Raw genomic sequence first — 25,741 nt, 5'->3', positions numbered from 1 at the left:
ATTGCATGAATGGTTGGCGAACATCAGCCAAAAATATTGTAATACAACTTCCAGTCCAGTAGATGTCGCTGCGGATGTGTTGGCGCACGCTGCCTTGTGTCACAAGCATTTCCGGCCACGGGATACTGCGCAGAGTCATTCAAAAACAAAACATGGATGAGAAAATATTGCAATGCATCGCAATAATTCAAGTATCGTGATGCATCGTGATAGAATCGCATCGTGGCATATGAATCGTGATTCAAATCGAATCGTGACGTCTTTGGCAATACCCACCTCTAGTAATTTCAGTAAATTAGTAACTTATATTGGAGAAATGTGAGATGCTCTTCTTCATAGAACGTATTTCACTGAATGTGGAGGACTTTATAAGGATGAAAGTCTGTTCAGGGCAGCATCTTGGCTTAAGTTCAGTCGATGGTTTGACTTTCAACCTTAAGTTTTTTTTAAAGTTTTCATCGGGCTCTTGGATTGGTCTTGATTATTTCTAAAAGGTTCATCACTGTTCAAGTGCAGCATACTGGAGCCTTAGACATGACTTTTGAATTTTTTTCCTGACTGACAATTCCTTTATAATGGGGTAGAATACATTCCTGGGATGATCATATGTTTTACTCCCTTCTAAGCAGTTTTTTCTTCAGTTTCTGTTTTAACGTCATGTAGTGCCAGATTCAATAACAGTGGCGTACACAGGGGGTGGGCGGGTGGTCCCATCACCCTCACCCAATTATTGAAAACTTGCATGCTAAAGACGCCTCTCAGGGGTCAAAACTTCAGATAAAATGCCCTCAAGTCAATAAACTGGCTAGCAGTTAATTTTAGGTTTAATTTTAAATTTCTTATTTTAACCTCCAGGACCCCGCTTGTTCCACGCCCTCCAAAATACCTTGGATATACTTAAAACCCAGCCTTTGGTTGCTCTGCTATCCTTTTACTGGGGAACCCTGACCACACATTCATGTTCTGTTGAAGTTTGCTTTTCATATTCTGCGAGCCTCTTGCTGTCTTGGCATCTTCAATCATCATCGTCCCCCTGTTGGTGGCTCTGTTCTTCTGTTTTATACCTTATATTTAGAACTGGTTCGTTTAGCTGAGGGACACTTTAGGATGTCTTTGATGGAGGTCAAATCATAAATATGGTTGCTTCATTGGTAAATATGTCTTTCTATAAACTCTACTTAATTCAATGTACACAGCCTAAATGTATCTCTAACCCTGTATGAGGGACTAACAGCTGGTCCTGATCAGCGGATCCTTGTTTTCAGGAGGAGTAAGAAAAAAGTTTGATTTATCTATTATTTGTATTTGATCATCCGTGCAATGTTTACCAGCATCAGTAGCAGAGTTTGTATTTAAAAGCACAGTAGGTTAAGGTTGGCGCATAGGTAACTCTAGTTAGTTAGTTAGTTATCATTTAAATTAATGTATTTAAGATAACGTAGCTGAGTTAAGCTGGTTCAATTCCAATAAAATGTGGTTTATTACAGTGAATGAGACAAGAGTATAAATATTGTGATGGAGTTCAGCCACAGATATAAAGCTTGCACCAAGTTCTCTCTCAATTTAAAGAAATTAAATAATGATTGTTTAAATCAACTAAAACATCAGAACTATTTATAATTCTTTTTGAATAGCAATTTATTTCATATTTTTTACAAGATTTAAAAAGTAAGAGATTTTTTTAGTAGAAGTTAGAAGACATCTAACTTCTACTGATATCAGCATCCTCATCTTTTTGAAATTAAATAGAACTTTCTCCTCTGCTATTGGCCCCCTACCAAGGAGCATGTAGTGCATAACATACCTCGTGAAATTCTATGCCCTTATAGACAAATAAGTCCTTCTTTATCTAAATATTCAAATCTCGGAACCACACTTCATATCTTCATATTAACAAACCTGTTGTTATGGCCTTTAATTAGGACTGAAAATGACAATAGAGTGGTTCTTATATGAAGTTTGAATAAAAAATAAATAAGCTAATCATACATTAACTGAATAAAAGAGTGATTACCTGACATGGTGCTCATATCTATGTGCAGTGCCCTGATGAAAAGCAGGTGGCGTCCCATTTTCCTCTCTGTAACAGCAGCTCGGGTTGATTAACCGGCAATCAATTAGTGCCCACCAGCTGTTTACAATGATCAGCTCTCCTTCTGTGAGTGGAGATGTTAATTTCACAAATTACAGCTCTCAACTGACTAAGCCTTCCAGAAGAATTACCTGGTTTCTTTTCTTCAGAGAAAAGCTCACAGTTTCTGTTCATTAATTAGGAAACAAGAGAACAGGCTGATGGTGATGAGTCCACTGAGGGATTTAGCAATGGTGGTGCATCGTTATCAGGTGAGTAAGGAGTAGGTGCCAAAGGGAATCAGAATATATATATTTTTTTTTGCGAACTAAGCAGCTTAGATAATTTATTGGTAAGAAAAAGTTAACAGCAGGATGAATGTTTACTCTTTGTTCTCTATTCTCCCAGACGATAACCACTCAGTGTAATGGTATGGAATCTTTTGTCCTTATTTTAGTCTAAATAAAGAAAGGGTGAAAAAACATATTAGTCCATTTTTACTACCAACATGGAAGAACATAAATGAATCTACAAACTGTGTATAAGCTTTTGTTAATGTAAATCAACTGACATGATTTACGTCTGCTTTCACCCCGCATTGAGTATGGAATCCAATTTGTGTCAGTAAGGCCAAACAAAACTTTATAAACTGGAGGGATTAAACAAACAAATCCCACAAAGTGAATATATGAACAAATACTTTGATAAAATTATGTTAATGTAGAAATTATTCCTTAGGATATTCTTACCTGATAATGTAACTCTAGCAAATCCAGGCTTTAGTTTTGGAGGATTTTTCTCACATCATCATATTACTTTGGCTTCTTATTCTTTTTTCATGGTGAAGAATTTAGTTAATGGGGTTCACATGGCAAGAAAATTATGATTTCTGCCCTGCCCTTCGCCCTCCAACAGGCCCCAGTATTGGGGAGATAATCCCGCAATGTTGTGTTAAGAGCAGCGTTTTTTAACCCTGGTGCTCAGGAGTTTTCCTGTCTCCACACACCTGAACTGAAAGAAAAGGTGAATAACAGGCTTTTTGCAGCATTTATAGGTTGCAGAGGAGGAAATGCAATTATTTGAATCAGGTGTGCTTGAGTAGAGACACCTGAAACATGAAGAATGGTGGGCCCTAAGGACCAGGATTAAGAAACCCTGGTTTAGAGTGATCAGGTCATTCATTCCATCCATCCGTCCGTCCGTCCGTCCTTCCTACCTACCATCCATCCGTCCGTCCGTCCGTCCTACCTACCATCCATCCATCCATCCATCCATCCATCCATCCATCCATCCATCCATCCATCCTACACTTATCCTGGGTCGGGTCGTGTGGGTAGCAGCTTCAGTAGGGAGGCCCAGACATCCCTCCCCCCAGCCACTTGGGCCTGCTCCTCCCATGCAGCCTCCAGGATCCTGCTGAGGGTGTAGAGCTGATCCAGTAATAGAATGTAAAATATGTATTAAAGCACTTATTGCTACATACTATTCTCCGTATGCTGTGTCAAGGTGTGTATGTACTCATATGATTCCTAATTTAGTGAAAATAACACAACTCTGGTCGATTGTTATGATCTAATGTTGTCCTCCTGCTCCTCCACCCTGCCTCCAGTTAAAAAAAAAAGTTTCTCTTTGTGTGTTTTTTTTTATATATATTGAAAAACCATGCCTGAATGCAGTTAAGACTCCCCTGCAAATGACATCATGAAAATAACCCAAATAATGTATTGTTTACTGTATTAAGCATCTGCAGTATAATGCCTGACATGCCTCATATTACTGGGGGATAACGCCCCCCCCCCCCCCCCCCCCCCCCCCCCCCCCCCACTCACTAGTACTGCAATTAAAAGCTCAGTTTGGGGGAGCAATAAGGTAATTTGGGAGCAAATTACCTTATTGTTTTTTCTTTTTGTACTCTCTGGTTGACCATGAATAATCATCATTGTTTTTCATTAAGACTTGTTAAACCTGAATTACCTAGGTTTTCCAATGTAATAGACATGGTTGCTCCTCTATTATATATTTTTTTCCTACTCATAATATAATGCTTTTAGCTCTGTATTTTTTATTTAATTTCCCTCTAATATAAAATTAGCTGAAGCAGAGATTATTTTTGTTATGTTAGGATAAAGGTTATCATCTTAAGTGCAGCAAGTTACAAGTTTTAAAAAAAAAGAGCAAAGGTTTGTTGAGGCTGGAGGAACGCGGTGTGAAAGGGCAGATACTGGGGAATTTAAAGAGACACAATGACTGAGATAGTTATTTTTCCCAGAACCGGGTCTGACAGGTGGAAAATAAGTGTCTGTCATCAGGATAGTACAAGCCACATTTAAAATTAGGCACATGTTAATTTCACACTGCAAAAAATGTGATATTATTAAGTACATTTAAAAAAAAAGTAAAAAACACCACCACTGGAATTTGTTTTTAACTTCATTTGGAATGACTATGACCTGATGACTGATAATCTTCACCTTCATGTTAAGTAAATGTTTCTTAAAATAAGTTTTTTCCAGCTTTTAGTAGGTAAGATAATTTTCCTATCAAGTATGATTTCTTTTTCAAATAAGAAAAAACTTCATTCTCTTATTTCAAATGCATAATATCTAATCATCTACCTAATTACTTGCTTATATTTAGGGCAAATAACATTTCTGTTAAAGGTGCACCATTTAACTTTTGACCACTAGGGGAGCTAGACCTGTTACTGCCCGTATTTTGCTTCTACTAAACATCGAAAATAATAACAAAGATATATGACTGTGTACTAGGAGCAAACTGTTAACTGTACAAAAGAGAATCGGTTTTACATTTCAGTCTGTGTCAATGAATAAATTCCTTTCCACGATCAACTCTTTCATGTTATCTCTTTTTAGCCTCCTCAAAAGCTCTAAACATTTTTTTTTTGCTTCAGCCATAACCAGCAGTTGAGCAGGTAGAAAAGTATTAGCGCAGAAGCCTTTGCATCATGACTATATAAGAGCCTGTGGCTGTAAAATGATACAGTCTTCCAGGTCACATGACCTATCCAACGACGGTGCGTTTTCTCCCAACTTACATAGTCGGGGAGCCCCGCTCTTACCACTGATGGTGTCAAGCTCTGTATATTGGCCTGAGGAATCGTTTAAAATAATTCATATGCATCAACTCTTTAGTTTACAAAGTCTGCGGTGTGCCTTTAAGAAACGTACCTGTTTTTAACTCAGTTTTGCAGTGTATCAGGTCATGCACAGTGAGGTAGGCTAAAATATTTGCAAGGGGTGTGCCCAAAATATAAAAGCTTGTGTTCATTATTTAATGCTTTTTGTACGTTCTGTTATCCAACAAATGCCTCTGTGCTGATTTCTGTAACCTTTCTCTGCTTAGCTTAGAACAAAAGAGTTCAAGTTTAGCTGTGTTTGAGTCGTCCTCTCAGGACAGGGGGCCCTTTAAGGTGCAGTATCCTGTAATGTCTAGATGTGTCCTTTTCCAAAACACACCTGAGGAGGTAGTAAAGCTATTTGATTCAGGTGTGTTGGACCACAGAGAAATAAAATGATTGTTTTTAATGTGGTTTGTTTCTGAGGTAAAGAACGGGGTCGGACTGTAGTGTGGTCTTTAAAGAACAAAACTCCTGCCCTATAAAGTTAGAATTCTGAAGGACAGACTCATAAATAATCCTACAAGCAGTTTAAATTTGAAATGTTTTATGCGTGCAGGTTCAAAACCATGAGGCCCCCAATATTTCCCAAACAGCAGTGCAGCTCCAGTACCTGCTTCCCTGCCAGATAATCTACTACTCCTCTGTTGACCTTATGTACTTTTTTCTTACTGCAAGGGTGGAACCATTTCTAAATAATTGTTAAAGTAAATTGTCAAGTGTATTATTATATTAGACCAAGAGACAAATCAATGATGGTCTCTTCTATTATCCCATACCATCAAAAGACCTAAAAAAAAAAAAAGTAAATATATTCTCAATATTTGTGATCTACCAAAGCAATTAATAATTTTGCTCATAAAATATTAGTTATAAGAAATAAGATAATAAAGATTGTTTTTTTCTTATGTTAAACATAAATAATCTTATTCCAGCTGCAAATTGACTTACCTCTTTAAATCAAGGGTTAGGGTTACTCTTACTTCATGAAAAATTAGCTTATATCTAAAAATTTGCTGTGTGTGTCAGTACAGGCAGCATATATATAAATACCCATATACTGTATGTATCCCATGCAAACTTTTCTTCCTTTGGGACATTCTTCTTCTTTTTGATCATTTGAGCCGATGTAACGAGTACATTTCTCCACTGTGAGATCAATAAAGCCAATCAATCAAATGAGTTGACCTCAAATCTTCTGGAATTAGTCATTTAATCCCTTTATAGGTAAAATGTACTGTAAAGATTTCAGTGCCAAGCATTAATTTCTGAAGCTTTTTTTTTCCTACTGCAGATACTTTTTTGATATTTACAGTAAAGACTTTCTGAAAGCGTGATGTCGCTGTTTGACGCTCATCATTGAAATTCACCATCGTCAAATGCAACTTGATGAGTTACTGAAATAGACAAAAATACATTCTAACATCCATCCATCCATTATCTGACACACTTGTCCCAATTGGGGTTGCGAGGGGTGCCTATCTCCAGCAGTCAATGGTAGGGGTGTGCAAAATAATCGTGATGATGATGCATCGTGATTCTAATTTTCGTGATCTACTGCATCGATTCTTGATGCCAAGAATCGATTATTAATTTAAAAAAATTAATAAATAAAATTGCATGAATGGTTGGCGAACATCAGCCAAAGACGAGTGTAATACAACTTCCAGTCCAGTAGATGTCGCTGCAAATGTGTTGACGCACGCTGCCTTGTGTCACAAGCATTTCCGGCCGTGGGATACTGCGCCGAGTCATTCAAAAACAAAACATGGAGGAGAAAATATTGCAATGCATCGCAATAATTCAAGTATTGTGATGCATCGTGATAGAATCGCATCGTGGCCTGTGAATCGTGATTCGAATCGTGACTTCTTTGGCAATACCCACCCCTAGTCAATGGGCGAGAGGCGGGGTACACCCTGGACAGGTCGCCAGTCCATCGCAGGGCAACACAGAGACAAACAGGACAAACAACCATTCACGCACACACTCACACTAAGGAGAATTTAGAGAAGCCAATTAACCTAACAGTCATGTTTTTGGACTGTGGGAGGAAGCCATGCAGAAAGACCCCGGGCCAGGAATCAAACCCAGAACCCTCTTGCTGCAAGGCAACAGTGGCACTCACTGCACCACTGAGCAGCCCTACATTCTAGCAATGAATAAGAAATACAACCCCGCCCCCCCCCTTTTTTCTTTTTTTTTTTACCAATAAATTCATGTCAACATAGCGATGTCCATAACAGATTAATTTATTGTTAACAATCACTGTTTTGGTAGAGCGCACTCCAGCGAATGGAAGTAAAGAAAACACAGATTTAAAAGGCCAGCTAACAATAATAACAAATAAAAAAGGAAATAAATAGAAAATAATCTGGTTTATGTCTAATAATTCCAGGTTCGTTTGAATACATAACATCTACAGTATAAGTTAATAAATCGAAGCTACTGTATGAATACATCACCAGCATGCACAACATTGTTTTATGGAGAATATTGGAGCGTTTATCTCACACTGAAGAGACAGTAGAAGGCAAGTGCAATTTATCGACCAAGAAGAAACTAAAAACAGAGTTAATCCACAAACCTCCAATCAGCTCGTACAGCTTCCACTGGAACAATCCTTGTGCTCTGCTCACATATTAGTTTGTCACTTAGGTCTGTGGTTTTCTGGGTGTCTGGCTTTTCAGAGATCCTGTTAATTTGTAAAGGCAGTATTACCTGGAGATGGTTTTCAGTCAGTGTTTTTGGATCAAACTGTTTCCTCCCAAATACAAGAAGCCAATCTAAGATGTTACAGTAATGACAATACTGACAATAAGAGTTAGGTGTCCAAAAACAGGTCATTTATTTAGGAAAGCAAATCAGCACATGAGAGGGACAAGCTGCACTATTTTTTTTTTATTTTTTTTATGACTGTATGAGTTTGCAGTTTGAGTTACAGTATGACTGACTGTGTGACTGAGCTGGACACGTACTCGACACAATGCAAACAAAAACCTGTTTTTTTCCATGTCTCCAACCGTAGAAAACAACCTCGTCTTCACTCAGCCATCACAGGTAAGGAGCAACAAAGATGTCGATGTGTTTCTCTAAAGTCTAACACCCCGATGGAGCCCAAGCTCCTCCCTGGAACCCGTCTACTCTCTGACGCTCTGTCCGTCTCTTTCACTAAGCAAGGCCAAGACATTCAAGGCTGCGCTAATTTTCTTGCTGCTCACGCATCGAGAACTGAATTTCTGAACACTGTTCCCCGGTTGAGACAGCTCGGCTTCATTTGCGCGGTGGGATCAGTCACTGCGGGGTGTGATGTCATCGTGTTAACACCACGAGGGACTACGTGCCTCTCGCGACCGAAGTCGGGGTGTTCCGGCAAATGCTGCAGAGGCTGTCGAGGAGGGAGTGTCATTCTCGGGTGATTTAGTTTTATTTAATAATTGTTGCGCATTTCTCTAACTAAACCTTTTACAATTTTTTTTTTTTTGTTGCTTTTTGTTTGTTGAAAAATAAAGAGCGGCAGCCGCATCGGTGCTGTCGGCTACGACGGCGGCCGATGTTCCACCACCCCGCCCCACCCTCCCGTTTTCTATGTTTTTGTCATTTTTTGTTTTATTTTTCATTTTAAATTAAGAAATTTTTAACAATTACTATTTTGTTGTCATTTGTGAGCGCGCATTTTGCTTTGATTTGGCAGAATGAGGATTTTTGACTTTTTCCTATTTTAGTTGTTGCCCTCGCCGCCCTCATCGTCCTGCTGGTCGCTCGTCCACAGCGTCAAGTTGTCTCGTAGCAGCTGCATGATGAGAGTGGAGTCTTTGTAGGAGTCCTCATTGAGGGTGTCCAGCTCGGCAATGGCGTCGTCGAAGGCCGTCTTAGCCAGGTGGCACGCCTGCTCGGGGGCGTTCTGGATCTCGTAGTAGAAGACGGAGTAGTTGAGAGCCAGGCCCAGACGGATGGGGTGGGTGGGCTGCATGTGCTCCTTGCTGATCTCATGGGCCTCGCTGTATGACTTCTCGGACGACTCCACAACCGAGGCTCTCTTCTCGCCCGTGGCGACCTCTGCCAGGTAGCGGTAGTAGTCGCCCTTCATCTTCAGGTAGAACACTTTGCTCTCGTGTTGCGTCTCGTTGCAGTTCTTGATCAGGAAGTTGTCGAGGAGGTTGAGCACGTCCTGGCAGACGGCCTCCAGCTCCTTCTCGATCTTTTCCCGGTAGGCCCGCACCATCTCGATCTTCTTCTCGTTGCCGTCGGCCGACGTCTTCTGCTCGATGCTGGAGATGACGCGCCAGGACGAGCGCCTCGCTCCTACCACGTTCTTGTAGGCCACAGACAGGAGGTTCCTCTCTTCATTGGAGAGCGCTTCATTCAGCTCTGTGACCTAAAAGACAACAAAGAAGTCCAGAGGTTAACCTTGGTGATGTTTGGTTGAAGTAAGTCAACGACTTTTGACCTGTTTTTATTTATCATGCCTTCAATGAGAGGAAAATAAAACTTAGACAAGCAGTCTTAAGAACAGTGGTTCTTAATGGATGTATTATGGGTAAGGACACTAACACCAGCATGTAGCCGAAACGTGTTTTTGCCCGTATAAAACTCTTTAAAAGCCTTGGAGTAAGGATTATCCAGATTAGTGCACATGGATTTTGTTTTATTTTATGAGGTAGACCAGATTGGAAGTGGAAGGAACATTAAAATAGTTGTCAAAGTTTTTAACAAGAAGTGTTTTCTCTCCTCCTGTATTTTTCCCTCTTAATATTAAAAAATCTTAATTTAAAAAAGAAATGTTTTTTCTATCTGTGTCGTCTTCTACGACAGTTTAATTTTCCAAAACTCTTAAGCATGACAAGAAATTTATAAAAGGTAAAAACCTTTTCACTCTATTGCTAATGAAAAAATGTGTTCTGGTTTTAGCATTAAAGCCATTTTAACTCAATTTTAGTCACATTTAACAGATAGTTTCTCTTAACAGCTACTTGAAGTCTTGCCAAAGATTCACAATTAGATTCAGATCCAGAACATGACAGATTTTGTAAATTGAAATAAAACAAATTTGTAATCAAGAAATGAAAGTAAAAAAAAACAATAAGGTTTAAGGGTAACTTTGCTGTTTTCTCAGATTTAGTTTAAAAAAAACTAATTCAGATTCATTTTTCATAATTTTTTCAAGGGATTTTGTTTTCACAGATTATATATTTCCATATATTGTTTTCAAATGTATTTTTTTTTAAACTACCGATCTTAGATTTGATATAATTTTTTGTATTTAAATTTCTGTTTTTCAGATTGATTTTTACAACTTGCATTCTTTTCAAATTGCAATTTGAAAATCTCTGAAATTCAGAAATGTGAGAAAAAAAATTGAAAATGTAAAATCCATAAATCTTAATAATTCATTCATTAAATTAATTATTTTCAGATTTAATCGAATAAAAATAAAAACTAAGAAAACAGCAGAGTTACTTTCAAAATCTTTTTTTGATTAGTTTTGTTTTTTATTTTAATTTCTGTATTGCATTATTTTTCTAATTTACATTTACATGTTTTCGCAATAATAATGGGAAAAGATTCACTCCATTATTTCTCTCACAATGTTTTGTTTGATCAAAATAAGTTTCTTTGCATTTCAAATAAATGCAACCAGACAGCATGGTATTATGGTATTCAGATTGTATAAACAGATTGTCAGATTGTCTGAAGCACTTTTTAATCTTTTTATTTATTTGTAAAAAATGAATGAAAGTCATCAATTGATGCCTTTCTACTTTAAATATAAAAAAGGTATGTTTTGTTTGCAACAATAGAGGAAAAAGAAAAAGTAGACCCCGGGGCACATGAAATTCAGTCACCATCTTGGGAAGGTCAGCCAACCCTCTTACCAAAACAGCAGATTCCTCAGCATCTTTATCAGGATGTTTTAGTTTAGACTGACTGACTGTTCAGAAGAACAGTCTGTCGATCGATTTGAATACACTGAACCCGGCGTCCTTATAGATGTAGCTATCATAGCCTTGTTTAGAAAGCTGCAGCACAAGAAGCATGAAACTTTCAATGAGTTATGATTGATTAAATGCGCTCAATCTACATTGAGCCTGCCAAAAAGTATTATATTAAGTGAAGGAGGTGACCTTTCCAAGATGGCGGCCAAATGACTCGATAGCACCAATCTACAACAGAAACAAATAATTGAGAAACTTCCAGGGTTTTAGAAGACATAATGTTTTATTGCCGCACAAAGTTGTAGAGAATGTCATCCACACTGTAACCATGACAACAGTCTCTGCATCCAGCTGCACTGACATCATCCTCCGAGGCAACACCTGATTGGGTGTTAGCAGCTCTGAATGCTGGTTTTGTTTTGATAGGTCTGTGTCCGGATAGAGGATTTAATCCCTCTTATCCCTCTGGGACTAAAGCAGCCGCAGCAACTTTGCAGACCCTTTCTAAGTATAGGGTCTGTTGTTTTATTCGGTTCTAGAAAATTATTCAGTCCCATGCAAAAAGCAAAGCAGGGGAATTCAACTAGGCACTCAGAAATGCTCTTAATGAGGCCTTCATTGGAAGCTATACTGATCATAGCACATATTTACAATAACTGATGACTTGTGTATAAACATTTGACTACTCTGCATGTAATTAGTCAATGTGAAAAACATTGACTAATTACATGCAGAGGGAAAAAAATGTATCTGCGGCAAGTTGTAAAGAAAAAAGTCATTTGTTGCTTACCTACAAATGTAGAGGCACTGTTTGGTTTAGCCTATGACATTTTAATTTGCCGAAATTACACCTTAATGAGGTGTCTGCCTATGTGGTGTGTAAAGATGGCCATGATCTACAGTGACCATCACTTGACCGTCTCGATTAGTTTAAAGCAATGTAAAGGGGCTAATCTAAAAGGTCCCATCAGAATATTTTGCATCTCTTTCAATGTTTTTGACAGTGGTAAAATTTGTTTGCTTGCTTTTAGGGATGCTTGATACGAAAATCTGAGTCGATATCTATATCCAGTATTACTATTGCTGTTATAATATATTTACTGATATCTTTCATCATATATTTTCCTGCAGCATGAAATACCAAAAACATGCTGACAGTGCTTCTGTAATTCAGTTAAACTGCTACAATGCTAGTCTGCATCACAATCACTGCCAAGTGATCAAACAAAAACACCACATTGCTGATCAACTCTTCTATCCGTCTTGAAAAAAATAACAGCAGCTAAAGGAGACTAATACTGGTGATTGATATCAGCCCATCAGACCGATACAGACACGCTTAAAAATGACCAAAATTGATGTTAATAATGATTTTAAACGTATAGTGGAGTCAATCATTCTGGTGAAATGTTTACGTAAGGCTGTCCTACGTGCTCGCCCCCATTTTCACTTACCGGTGGTGAGTCTGACATAGTGAAAAAATTGTAAATCTTCTTTTGGAAAGCTAGCTTGTATGAGCGATGCAAACAGCAACTTTAAACAGAGCCTGATGAGCTGACTGCACAGAGCGTCAGAGCAACTTGACCGTCTAACCCAGCGACCAAATGTCTGTGTTTTTGATGCCCAAAATGTGTGCGGTGAGAACGCACCAAAAGAAATACGCCAACATGCTAATGAGCAAAAATCGGGTTAATTAATGTTTTCGTTTATTTGCTGGCAATAAATGAAAAAATGCCTGAATCTGCTGTCGGCTGGATTCATTTTAAGCATTTGGCATGCTGAGGCAAGTGGGCATATCCAGAAATGAAACTTTAAAAAACATTTTAATTGAAAGATTTTTTGAGAGCAACTGCTAGCTGTTTTCTCAGATTTTTTTTTTTTTTTTTTTTTTTTCAAATTTGTTTCAGTATTGTTCACATTAAAGATTTTCAAAGTTTATTTAATATTTTTAATAAGATTTTATATACTCTTTTGTTTTTATCCAAAATTTATTTTTTTCAACCTTTCCCCTGGTGTGAGGAATGCATGAAGGTTAGCAACAACATTGTATTGGTCAATTTGTGCGCCAAGAGGGAGCATTTGTAATAGGTTTAAAGTGAAGAGAATGTGATCGAAAAAAACGGCATTAAAAAAAAAAATAAATCAATACATAATAATCCATCTTAAATGTGTATAAAAACGTAAAAACTGATATTTTTTACCTTTTACAATGATATATATATATATATATATATATATAAAATCTGTAAAAATATTTAAATATTTTTCCCTCCCTATATACACTATACGTGTATACGTGATTTGGCATACCTAAAATACAATGCTCATGCTCAAGATTCTTTTATTTAATTTTTTATGTAATGTTTGCTTTTAAGACCGGTTTAGCTGGAGATCATATTGTTCATGCAACCTTGTCAATAGACAGGTGATGAAACTTTTTTTTAAATCTACATCTTAATGTATTATTGAAACGAAAGGCATAAATATATTAGTCTGATGGTTTTAGTTTACATACCTTAATGACCATAAATATCAAAAATCAAAACATCCAAAATAGTTTTAGCCGTTTCCTATTTCTAATTCACCAAGGACGAGGAATGAGCCTCCCGCGTTATTTGTCCAGGGGTTAAAAACACAAACACAGCATCCTGAACACATGGTGGAGCTGTAGTGTCTAGAGAATACAGACACAGCCTGAACCTCTAATAACTTATCTTTTTAATTAACAATAATCCTCATTTTGTCATTGCAAGGTGGTTCACTAAAATGAAATCTATTATCTACATTTAACACATCCCCTATGGAGCAATGGGAAAACCTTTGAGTGGCAGCCTGAGAGATCTGAACCGGATAACGTTCAGCCTTTCCAGGATGCGAGCGCCGTGCTCCAACCCTTCTGGACATGAGTCACTTTAGAAGCAGCAGGGCTATAGCTAGGCTTTAATGCACACTGCATCTGGATAATCCCTGTTCCTTTAGCTACAGTCGTTTCTATATAAACAAACCTATGTGACTAATCATGTCCTCATCTGGTGAGCACATTGTTACGCACAAATGCTCACACCTGCATCTACACCCATCAACCTCTGTAATTCTCTCTAGTTTATGATACATAAAGAAGTCGCCAATCTGAGTTGTACTTCAATTGTAAAAGGGAGGGGAGTTGGGGCAAAGAGCAAGCTGTGTTGCAATCTAGTTTCCATGGTAATGGCAAAATCTGCCGTGTTTCTGAAAGCTCCTCTATCTCTGAAAGAGATATTGGCCGCAAGCTGCTCACAAAGAGAGGAGATGATGATTTGGTGAGGGCTGCGGCACGGTGGGAGGGGATCAGGGAGTATGGTGAAACCACAAGCAACCTTTTCCCCTCAGCCACAGCCTTTCCAGTCATATGAAGGACCTGAAGAATTCTGGCTGGTTTACAAGCTTCAATGGACAAAGACACACGGTTTTGATAAGAACTTAGAGGCATATTTCATTACAACAATAAATCAGATGAAGTGACAATGTTGGCAGAGGCTTTAATAGACCCTGTCAACACTTAAGTAGCTGTTGCTGCTGCCAAAGATACTGGGAGAATGAATGAGAGCCAAAGCTTGTGGTGCAAATGTTCATGCTTCTTGTAGAAAAAAGGGTTTAGTTTGGTCTTCCTCATCTTTTCCATTCTATAGTAAAAGGTAAACTTAGTTTTTGTTGACCAACAGTTAGCTGTAGGGTGCACTAAAATAAATGTTGATTAGAAAATATTAGAATAACATAATCTTTTTTTGAAGCCAATTCCCATTAACTTTAGTATTTAAAGGCAGCCCTTAGAACACAGAACCACGGTGCTACTGAACCCTTTTATTGCCAAAGTGGGGGTTTATTGAAATATTGAAGTCAAAAAGAAAATGAAGTTTATTGAATCCAGTTTATTTCTGAAACACACGAAAATGCGTCTTTTCCACATTAACCATTTTTGAAAATAAAAATCTGACAACGTATCATCTCTGTGATTAATTATGATATTAATTATTAATCTATTGGCTGAGCCTGTTTAAAACAGTGAATAATTACAAAATAAATGATATTCAGTGTTATAAACCCACTTGGAAAAATCCCCCTGATCAATTCAACTGGTATCTCCCACAATTCAGATACTTCATGCTTCATAGGGATACACTGCAGAGCAGTATTTGGAGAATGCATACTCTCCTCAAGCGTGCTTTTTTACGCAGTGTTTTCTCTCACAGCCCATAAATATGCATGTCAAGTCAACTGGAGACTGTAGATTTCTGGTCATTTTTTGTGCAAGAATATGAAGTTATTTCTTATTTCATGTTGACTCTGTGAAGGGCTGAGTAGCTGTCCAGGATGCACCCCAAACCTTTAGATAACTGGAGAAAAAGAGGAGAAATACAGGAGGAAGTCCTTTGAGAGAACCAACGGATGTATAGAGAGAAAATCCAAATCCCTGGACAGATTCTAACCCACTCATTCCAACTATTATAGGATCAATTTAATAATTGGATTTTGAATCTCTGTTTTACTTGTTAACAGCCCAGGTCTGACCCAGCTGAACATAGTTAATTTCTGACATTTCTTTTAGCCATACTATGAATCCAGCATACATGATCAATGTAAAGACTGAGCAGGTCCGAGTGGAAACAAGGTACTTATTAGAGGCACTCTCTAAGCCCTGAAACTCTTATCAATATATGCTGGAACAGCTTAAAAAACGTATGCCAATTTTGCAAAGTCTTCTGTTGGACTTTGTGCCTTTTTAAGGGTGTATAAGCATTCTAGTCTGCTAATCCCACATCTTTTTCTGTAAATCTACCTTGATATCAAATGTAATATTTTTTTACAGCTTTCCTCAAAGCTATGCTTTGGTTCCCTTAGCTGTTCTACAAGCTGCAGTAGAGATACTTGCAGATCTTTAGAGGGTTATGTTTGTTCATCTACGGGCTGTTTCTCCTGAAGGTGTTGTAAAAAAAATACAACCCTCATAAACATGTGGACCTTTGTACCAATGATGTGAGGAAATGCAAACATTAAGAGGGTACAAATTGCGAAATTCCTCTTCATCTTTCTTTAACCGTTGTTCCTGAAACAACATCTCAGCACTCACTTACCTAAACCCAACAAACGCAGTTAGAGTCTATGATTGTTTACTCTGCAGCAAATGCAACAAGCAAGTGTGGGTGAGGGAAACAATGGCTGAACAAATGATCAGTGCAAACATGGCTGCCTTTGTTTCAGAAGGGAGAACAGAAAGCCCCGACGGAAGCTGGGGTGCGGGAATGACAATGGACCTCTGTTCACCCATGCAGCTCATCAATCGCGCCTGATCTGCCGTGAGTCATCCCTAGACCGGCAGGTCAAACTTACCAACATCTGCATGCTAATACAAAGGCCAGCAGGGCAATCAATGGCCTACTCTATGACAAATCTCAGCATGTGAGGATGCCCTGTAGTGTCAAAGTGGGATAGCATTAGCAGCATCCCTCCTTATATTGCTGTTTTTCTGCTCATACTCATTGCTTGGCACAATCCCACAGATCACCCCCCTCCTTCTTTGTGTCCCATGCGTTCCCTCTTTCTTTCCTTGCTCAGTTGCTCTCGCACCCTCTTCTTCTCTAACCTGATGTGACAACCCTCCCTGCCAACCCCCTATTCAAGCAGCAGAGCACAAAGGCGCCAGGGACAACCTGACGTCACTGGCGGCGTGAATAGGGTTAGCCGAATCGGTCACAAAGAGCCTGGTGGTAAGAAGAAGGTTCTCTAGCTCCTTGTTGCTATGATACCACATGTAATGGTAGGTTTTCCCTGCGATTAAAACTATTGTTTGAGTCAAACCATAAGACACATAAAGGGGTGGCTCATTAAAAAGACAGAATGCCTAATTGGGTCACTGGATTGATAAAGAAGGTGAGAGATGTGTTCCTGTTCGCTAGAAAGTGTGCAACTCAGCATATCATACAGAACTCTGCATCTGTGGCCTTGAAGGTAGACATTCTGCTTTTAGACGCATTGTTATATCAGCGGTTCTCTCTCCATTGATATGAATATGGGCTGCTCTCTGCCAGGCTGCTCAGTGGTGCAGCAGGTAGCACTGCCGCCTTGCAGCATAAGGTTCCAGGTTTGATTCCCGGCCTGCACAAAGTTTGCATGTTCTTTTACTGCCACAGTCCAAAAACATGACTGTAAGTTTTATTGTCTTCTCTAAATTCTCTTTAGGTGTTAGTGTGTGTGTGAGTTGTTGTTTTTCCTGCTTGTCTCTGTGTTTCCCTGCGATGGACTGGCGACCTGTCCAGGGTGTGCCCTGCCTCTCGCCCGTAGACACCTGGAGATTGCACCAGCACCCCTTGCGACCCTGCATGGGATAAGCGTGACAGAAGATGGATGGATGGTTCTCCCTCAACGTTTTATTCAGATCAGCACTCAGGTTTTCTGGAGCCATGAAAAAAAAGCGGATTGTTGAGCCTGGAGAATAACGTCCTTTTTGATCTGGCCATGTTTTCCAAATGAAGGAACCAATTTCAAACCAATTTTTGGATTTTCTTGTAAATTCTGCCAGATTAAAAAAAAAATCCCTGCTAGTCAGTGGGTCTCTAGCTTCCTAATTGACAGGCAGCATCGGGTGGGGCTGGGGAGCCCTTTTACCAACTCAAAAACCATCAGATCCCCAGTGGTGTTTTCTATCCCCACTTCTCTTCTCATCTGACCATCACAACTGTCACTGTTTTGATCTAGTACAGTGAGAAACCTGCTTATACACAGGGAGTGGATCAGCAGGTACAATGACCTGCTCAAAACTAAGTCGAGCTTAACCCACTCAATACTGTGGAGATGGCAATAGGCTGTTAGTCTGCTGAATTAGAAAGACACCTTAGCAATTTACAAATATTTCTGTTTCTAACATTTCCTTCCTTAACACCTCTTGGCACAAAATGCCATTCATGTGCCAGGTGTCAGTGTTTTTTACAGTTAAATTCCAACTAGGGTTAAGTAAATGTCAAACATTTACATTTGTGAAGATGATAGGATGGAGAGGGTTGGTTCTTCTTGCCATAGTTGGTATGGAGATTTGGTGCCTAGTGCTGCACGGGGCAGATTTTTCAAAACTTTGTCTGCTTGCACCCATAGATTCAGAACCGAGACATGACCCGCTACACGCAATTATCTCCATTTAAAACCAGGACCACCCGCACCCAAAGAGTTCAGAACCGAGACCCAACCTTTTACCCACAATTATCCCCATTTAAAACCCTGGGTATGTTTTATATGTGTACCTGCGGGTACCCAACCCAGTGCAGGACTCCGACTTGGTGAACCCAAAATGCTGTGCTGCTCACTTGGAATGATAAACTGTCTACTTCATCTGACCAAGTGGTCACTGGCTAATGGTATTACATTCCTAGAATAAATACGTTCCAACATCTGAAACACTGTCCACGAGCGACTAAGCTGATTTAATTAAATGTTTTATATTCAGTTTTCTTTACACATCAGACTTGTCCATGCCTGTATATGGTTTCATAGAGCTACAACACTGCAAGATGTGCTTCAGTTTCCATGGTATCAGGAGCAAAGATGAGAGGTATTAAATTAGTAGAGGTACAGAACATATGTCTTCTTAGTGATAAAAAAGCATCAGCCTGTATATTTATAGTTACTACTCATGGCATTGGTTTTGGTGGGAGTGGCAGTAAAATACCACAACCATTTCCACTCCTACACTTAGTAACCATGTTTGTGTATGAGAAAAATAAATAAAAAACTTCTAGTAAAATACTGCATAAGCAAGTTAGACCGTAGGATCCTGTCAAATAAAGTTAATGATGTGTATGTAGGTGGAAACACTGGGTTGTTTTATGGTACTTTGTGACTCACCAATGAGTCAAAGCTAATTCCCAGCTTTACTGTAACTTCCTCAAATAAACTGACCGTTTTTCATAACTAGACTGAGATTTAGGAGTTGCTTCTGTCTTAGGAAGGGCACGATGGTAAGTTGCAAACTATTTCAGTCAAAGATTTTGAAATGTATGCTTTGATACTTAAAAGATGATAAACTACTAGATGCATCACTCTTTTATGGCTCATAGGTCAAAGGGAGAAAAACATCAGAATGGGTAGATCAGACCCAAAATATATTGGAAAATAAAAAAAAAAGCCAAATCAATGCATCTGCAATAATCCTAATTTGCACAAAAAATGGAAATACTTTTATCTCATGTTCACTGAATGCATCACAACTGTAAAAGCACACCTTTTGTGTTTACACCTCTTACCAAAACACAATTGTTTTTAAATTTACAGAGGAAATATAAATTATTTTAAGCAAAACTAAAATTCTTCTAAGTCTGATAGGCTTAAAGCTCACAGTGCTCATATTCTCCTAGTGTCATTGTTTGCTTTGCTTGATTGTGGGATTAAAACAGTTCCGATAAGGAGTTATTGGCTGATATCGTACGAAGAAAGAAAGAGAATCAGATTTCAAAGGTCATCTATGAAAGCCAAATTAGGCCATCTCTTAAAGTTATGGTCTAAAATAAAATAAAAAGTTTTAATTGTAAAACATAGCAGCGATTTAGTTTCAGAGTGGATGTGGAAAGTCATGGATCATGACCCTAATAATTATCTGTGCCTGAGCTGATGTCACCTCCTACAGTATGGATTGTACTGTAATGCCGCAGCAACTCTACAACGAACAATGCCAAGCATTCATACCCGCTAGCGATCATGGAGGTATTTTTAGCATCCCCAGCATATGTGTTGACTCTGGAAGATCAGTCATCTGCTGTAGATGTATATTTATATACGCTGACGACTGTATGATTTTACATATGGAAAAAAGTAAAAGTTTGAATGAATAAAACATGTTTATCCTTCATTTACAGCCTAAATATGCCTACTGCAGGCACTTCTATTGATGTGTCTATCTGAATCCTAATCAACATGCCGATATAATCGCACATTAAACATCCATTTATTTAATGTATGCAGCATTATAAATCTGCTAATGCACCAGGAGAAAAACTTTTATAGGGGAATAAATGGCTGCAGCTCATTAAGTAGGATGGAAGTGCTGGCTATATGGGACGTGTACCTTCTATGACAAAGCTCTCCAGCAGGGTGTTAGTGTGTGTGTGTGGTTGACAGAGAGAGTGTATGAGGAGAGAGCATGAATTCAAACTAATGGAGTCAGCAGATTAAAAAGGCATTCAAGCAATGTTGGTTAAACACTGGATGGATGCTGGGATTGGGTTGGTAACTGCAGCTAAACGGATAATTTAGTCAAGGTGAATAAGCAGGAGTTTCAATGATAAAAGTGGATTTCCTGTGTTTCCACTGCAAGTCTGTGGGTTTGCAGTCCTTTGCATAAAGCAGTAGCCTGCAGTGTGTGAGGGGCGCCTAAATTGAAAGTATGCCTACAAATGAGAGCCATTACATCCACAGTCTGCTTCAGATTTGACTGTCTGCCATTATTTATCAATAATAGAATATTGGTAGGAGCCTTTCGGAGGGCGGACAGGGGCATGCTTTAAACACAACCTGCAGAAAACAATCCTTTGACGCCGCTCTGACCAGCCTATTTCAAAATTACTACATTGTAAGGTTGTTTCTCTTTGCCTGTGGGGCGTATGATGCAACAACAAATTAGACATGCATACTGCAGTACTGAAACGCACTGTCAAAAGGGACACAAATTGAACTGAAGCGGGGATTTGATCAAATCTGCAGAAATAGACTTGTATCGACTAATTGACCTGAAATCTAAATTTGGCCGTTTTTAAAAAAGCAAAACCATTTTATTTTAAAAGCTTAACTAATATCCAATAAAATGCTCCTGAGCATTATTAGAATGCTCTCCTGATTCACTTCTTGCTGGTTTCACTACTAACTCTATCATATGCAGTAAATATTTTTGTGATTCAGTTAATATGAAGAAACTAGAAACTGAAGGTCTAAAATGCAATTTTTATAAGCTAGGAAATAAATATACCCAACAGCAGCACCAGAATGACCAGTTGCCTTAATTCAGAGCCCATGCCACTGATAACAGATGTTTGGTTCTATTTTATTGATAATTCTGAGAAGGACCTTACCTTTTCATTATGTTGGATGTTTTAAAGGAACAAAATGTTATCTATTTAATGTATGTATAATTCTAACAGATTGTTTTCTGTTAGAAACATTAGAATTTAAAGGGATAGTTCAGAATCCTGAAAGATAGTTTGCGTTAATACGGAGGTCTTCAACAGGGGGTCCGCGACCCCGAGGGGGTCCACGGAGGTACTGCATGGGGGTCGTGAAAGTTAAAGTTTTGGTTTATTTTTTTATTTTTTATTTTATATATTCCCCGCTGCAATTTTTTCCACTAATTGAAATGTCTTTAAATCCACATTAACATGAATTCAACACACTGTAGTAAACAGATAAATGGAGGCAGAAGATGTCTTCCAGTCATCAATGCACACATTCAGCGACACACAGGAGCTCTTTCAAGCTGGACACCGTTTCATTCACAACACCTGTCCCATCAACCAGGAATCAGAATCAGAAATACTTTAATAATCCCAGAGCGAAATTACTTTAGTTACATTACTACATCTGTAATAGAGTGACTATAGGAGCAGTTTGATATAACACAATTTTGTACAATATATATAATTAGGGGGTCTCTGCTCCATCTCACCATCAGTTTGGGGGTCATTAGCCTGCAAAACATTGAAGACCCCTGTGTTAATAGGTTATAATTCCTTAATGCTTGATAAAGATATCACTTCAGATAAATGCTCAAACTGGCAGCTAGTTCAAAAGGACCCGATACCAAAAGAAGGACTTCTACCGTCTTTAGTCAGCTCATCCTAAAGCATCACTGCAGTTAATGCAGACATATGTCATTGATCTGCAAACTATAGTAAATGTGTATTGGATGTGTATCTCCTTGTGAAATGAAACAAGGAAGAAGTGCACCATTAATAGTCTTCCTGTGTGAAACGCAAACTGAAAATGTAGGCTGTAAGGTATATCTGGTCAAAGTACTATGTAGAAAAGTAAACGAGCATTTTTTTTTTTTAAGTAAAAAAAACATTCACTTAAGATGCTTTAATATTAAGTTCTTTATTTTTATACTTCAAGTCATCCAGACATGTTTCTGACAGGAATATGGTGACGCACCTTTGCATACCACAGTTTTAATAAGATTTTCCACTAATAACCATCCAATGGGAACATGTTCGACAGTTTAAATGTCATGAAATCAGAAATTCCTTTAATTTCTTTGACCTTCCTGAGAACAGACTGTAGAATTTCCCTTTGGTTTTGGACTAAAGATTATCCGTTAGTTTCAGCCTCCAAGAGCAGCTAATCTCGTCACTTTGCTTCTAATACCAACATAGGTTACTTCTGTATTTTTCTCCAGTTTATATCCTTCCACCATGAAAGAAGAAGTGCTGTTTGGCAGCACTGTTTCCAGGTAGATAAAAAGGATATCAACACTGATAATCCGTTCATACGTGTTTAATTAGAACCTTATTCCAGCTTTCAGGCATTCTTGGATCTTAAACCAGGAACTGGTTATAAACACTGACTTCTTGCTACAAATAAAATCAACCATTTTACTAAATAAAAGTTCTGTAATACAGGTTAAATATTACCAGCTTAAACGGATTAATTGTATCAAATTGATCGACGCCTTTTGACATTTGGTTGTTTATTTCTGAATAAACATAAAGAAGCAATAGGAAATTAACGGCGTTTAAATCCATTCAATAAAAAGAAAAAAAGGTAAATTTTAGTAATTAAAGGTTGTTGAAAAAGCATGGCTGTAGATTGCAAACAAACAGCAGCCCCATCCTCGCCCAGTTTAGTTGCGATTGGTTTTAATCCCTCGTATTTCTCCCTAAAACAGAGAAACAGCATCTCCACCTTCTACCAACCTGGACATTTGGCTGCAGTGGTAAGGGCTTCCCTTTGAAAAGATGGGCGAGGCCGCAGACACGCCCCGTTGCCCTGTGCTGCAGAGACACTGGCTGGGTGAGGGGCAACTCTGTCCCTCTGACTCGGCATAAATGGGAAGGGGTGGAGCCAGGCCCCTGCTGGCTTTACCACTACAGGCCAGTCCTGAAAACCAGCATGGACTTTAGCCACTGACAGCTAATTGCTGACTCCTGGAAGTCTGAGATATGCTCTAGATTACTCTAATTATCCCATACTCTGTGATCATGTAATAGTGGAAAGGATTTGCATCTCTACATGAGGGGAGATAAAGCTAGAGAGCATGCAGAAGCTTATTGGGGACATTATCTTAATAAATATATCACTGAAGCATGATTTTCTTTATTTCTATCTATTCCAATGTGATCTGGATGTCCATGCAGGGAAAAAAGGGTGACGGGCAGGCTTTTGTGTGAAGCTGGTGTATAAAAGCTGCATGTGAAATGGTGCACTACGGGCGGGCCTGTGCTGCATCCTGGCAGATGCTGCGGCACGCCTCTGTGTGGGAACCTGCTGGAAGAGGAGGTCCGGGACGCAGGGATGCGGCTGCTGCACAGCATCCTTAAAAAAAAATACATAAGAGAGAGACGAGAAAAAAAAGAAAAGCTGCACTGAGATAAATCAGCCAAGAAGGCGTTGGTTTCAGTGACACCCACAGGTTTCTGTGCTCTGCGCAAATCGATTGCGAAAAAAAATCCTTCAGCCCGCATTGCCCCTTTTCTCCGGTGCGCAAAAACGCGCAGCGACAATGTGGGGGTCACATATCTCCACCTAAATGTGTTTTTTTTTTCTTTTTTTTTATTATTGAAAAGCTAAATGAGTGTCACACTGTGTCGGATAAAAAAAAAAAAAAGAAGAGTAGGACAATGATCGCTTTTACATCTTTTGATGGAAACATTCGGATTCCCTTTCTCTGTTAATGGAAGCGGATCCTCGGTGCGCTTAAAAACCCAGCAGTCTGACCGCTATGTGAAGGATCCTGGTGGGAGAAAAAAAAGGCACCGCCCCAAGATCAAACAGTCCGCATTCAGACAGCCGCAAACCACCGCAGATTAGCGCTCACACAGGAAAAAAAAAGCCGCAGATTTTCTGCAAATCGCAAAATGTAATCTCATTTTATCACTGATATGCAGAGAGGGGAGGGGAGGGGGGACAGAGAGGGGCCTTTTCAGCCCTGTGCAATATGATGGGCCCCCAGATGTGATTTTAGATGTTTTTTATTTAATATTTCTCATGTATGCGCTTGTCAATCATAAGTTTCATACATCATTTTTCATTGGTTTATGAGGTTTGGTGAAAAGGTGCCAACCTTATGGGCAGCGCCCCCCCACCCCTCCAATCCCAGGAGCCTGATTAATCAGACATTTCTACTAAATAACACCGAAAATTAGCCTGAAATAAGAGAGGTGACAGGAGAGGAGGGCTACTCACCGATTTCATGGCAGCTGCCATATCATCATACCTCTCCGCCTGCTCGGCCAGCCTGGCTTTCTGCACCAGTTGCTCGCGGTCTACCATTTTAGAGGCCGGTGGTGGTGCTGCCCGCTGGGGTTTCTCTAAGCTGAGAGTGCTAAGGTGGATGTTTGAAGGCGGTGTGACGGGTGCTGTCGCCGCAGCTGCTGCCTGCTGTCTGTGCGCCTGCAGACGGGACACCCCTCCCCCCTGCGCCAGCCTGGTGTCGCCACCCCAAAAAGGCGTGTCTACATGGAGTGACGTAACGGGCCAGGCAGCTGAAAAAGGAAAAAAAGGCTCTGTTTGCATTGTGCACTAATTGTTTTATCAAAATTTACTTCCTAAAACACAATATTTATATAATAATAAAAATATTAGCATAAATGTAATTTTAAAGCGCTCTACTGCAATTTATAAACCCCCCAACCCTTATAAAATTAGCATTATATTTAACTCAGATATCCGAGTGACGTCAGTCCCATTTTAAAGAGGTAGTTCAGATTTTTTTTAACAAAATTAGCAATTCAGCAAACTCTACACAGACTTCAGCCAAGCGGCAAATTTTATCCCATATTCTGACTCACATATAGCTAAAACTTGCACATGATCTGGATCATCACTGAATTTTGAATTGTTCCTTAGCATGAGGAGCACCTCTGGAAATAATTTTTCTGTGTGGCTGCAGCCTCTGGTGTCTGTTCTGCTCCAGCCTTATTCATTTGCTCTGCATCTTGGTTTCTTCTGTTATCCGCAGCTCAAGAACATAACTGTCAAGTTTTGGATCTGAAAATACGGGAAATTTTATGACATCAATTGCGAGCCAACCGACTACCCCAGTTAAGACCCAGTACCCATGATATCTTAACACATGTACACAACAAATTTAAAATGACCACTTGTCAACTGATTGCAAACTGTCATGATCTTGGCGCTGATGACTGGCTTGATTGTTCATTCCATTCCCCTGCCTGGCTCCACACAGTTTCTAATCACCGTTAATTTGTGTCACTTGCTCCAGTCTCTATTTAACCCACCTGCTTCCAGTCCTAAGTGCCAGATTATTCAAGCATTTGTTGAGAGTTCTCTAAGTATACCTGATGGTGTTCTGAGCCTGACCCGTTCTGCCTTTGGACCTCTGAGCCTACCTGTTCACTGATGACTGGA

At 39.2% G+C, this 25,741-nt stretch overlaps 1 protein-coding gene across 1 annotated transcript; it reads right to left on the bottom strand.

The window, feature by feature from the left end:
- Positions 1-8,075: 8,075 nt before the first annotated feature.
- ywhag1 (3-monooxygenase/tryptophan 5-monooxygenase activation protein, gamma polypeptide 1) lies at positions 8,076-24,783 on the bottom strand. Its single transcript, XM_038288331.1, has 2 exons — positions 24,557-24,783; positions 8,076-9,585 (listed from the first exon to the last, which is right to left on the bottom strand). Exons 1-2 carry the CDS (start codon positions 24,641-24,643, stop codon positions 8,929-8,931), a joined length of 744 nt encoding a protein of 247 aa, XP_038144259.1. The 5' UTR covers positions 24,644-24,783; the 3' UTR covers positions 8,076-8,928.
- Between the last annotated feature and the right edge of the window lie 958 nt (positions 24,784-25,741).

Source organism: Cyprinodon tularosa, unplaced genomic scaffold (assembly GCF_016077235.1).
Source record: "Cyprinodon tularosa strain WSP-4 unplaced genomic scaffold, ASM1607723v1 ctg251, whole genome shotgun sequence".
In the NCBI taxonomy this organism is placed as follows: domain Eukaryota; kingdom Metazoa; phylum Chordata; class Actinopteri; order Cyprinodontiformes; family Cyprinodontidae; genus Cyprinodon; species Cyprinodon tularosa.
This window is presented reverse-complemented; position numbering and strand designations above follow the sequence as displayed.

What these genes read in the sequence shown, in the direction of transcription:
- ywhag1 (XM_038288331.1), bottom strand. Translation starts at nt 24,643, where the DNA reads ATGGTAGACCGCGAGCAACTGGTGCAGAAAGCCAGGCTGGCCGAGCAG. An exon ending in TGGCAGCTGCCATGAAATCG is followed by an intron (nt 9,586 to 24,556) that starts GTGAGTAGCCCT and finishes GTTGTCTTTTAG; the next exon opens with GTCACAGAGCTGAATGAAGC.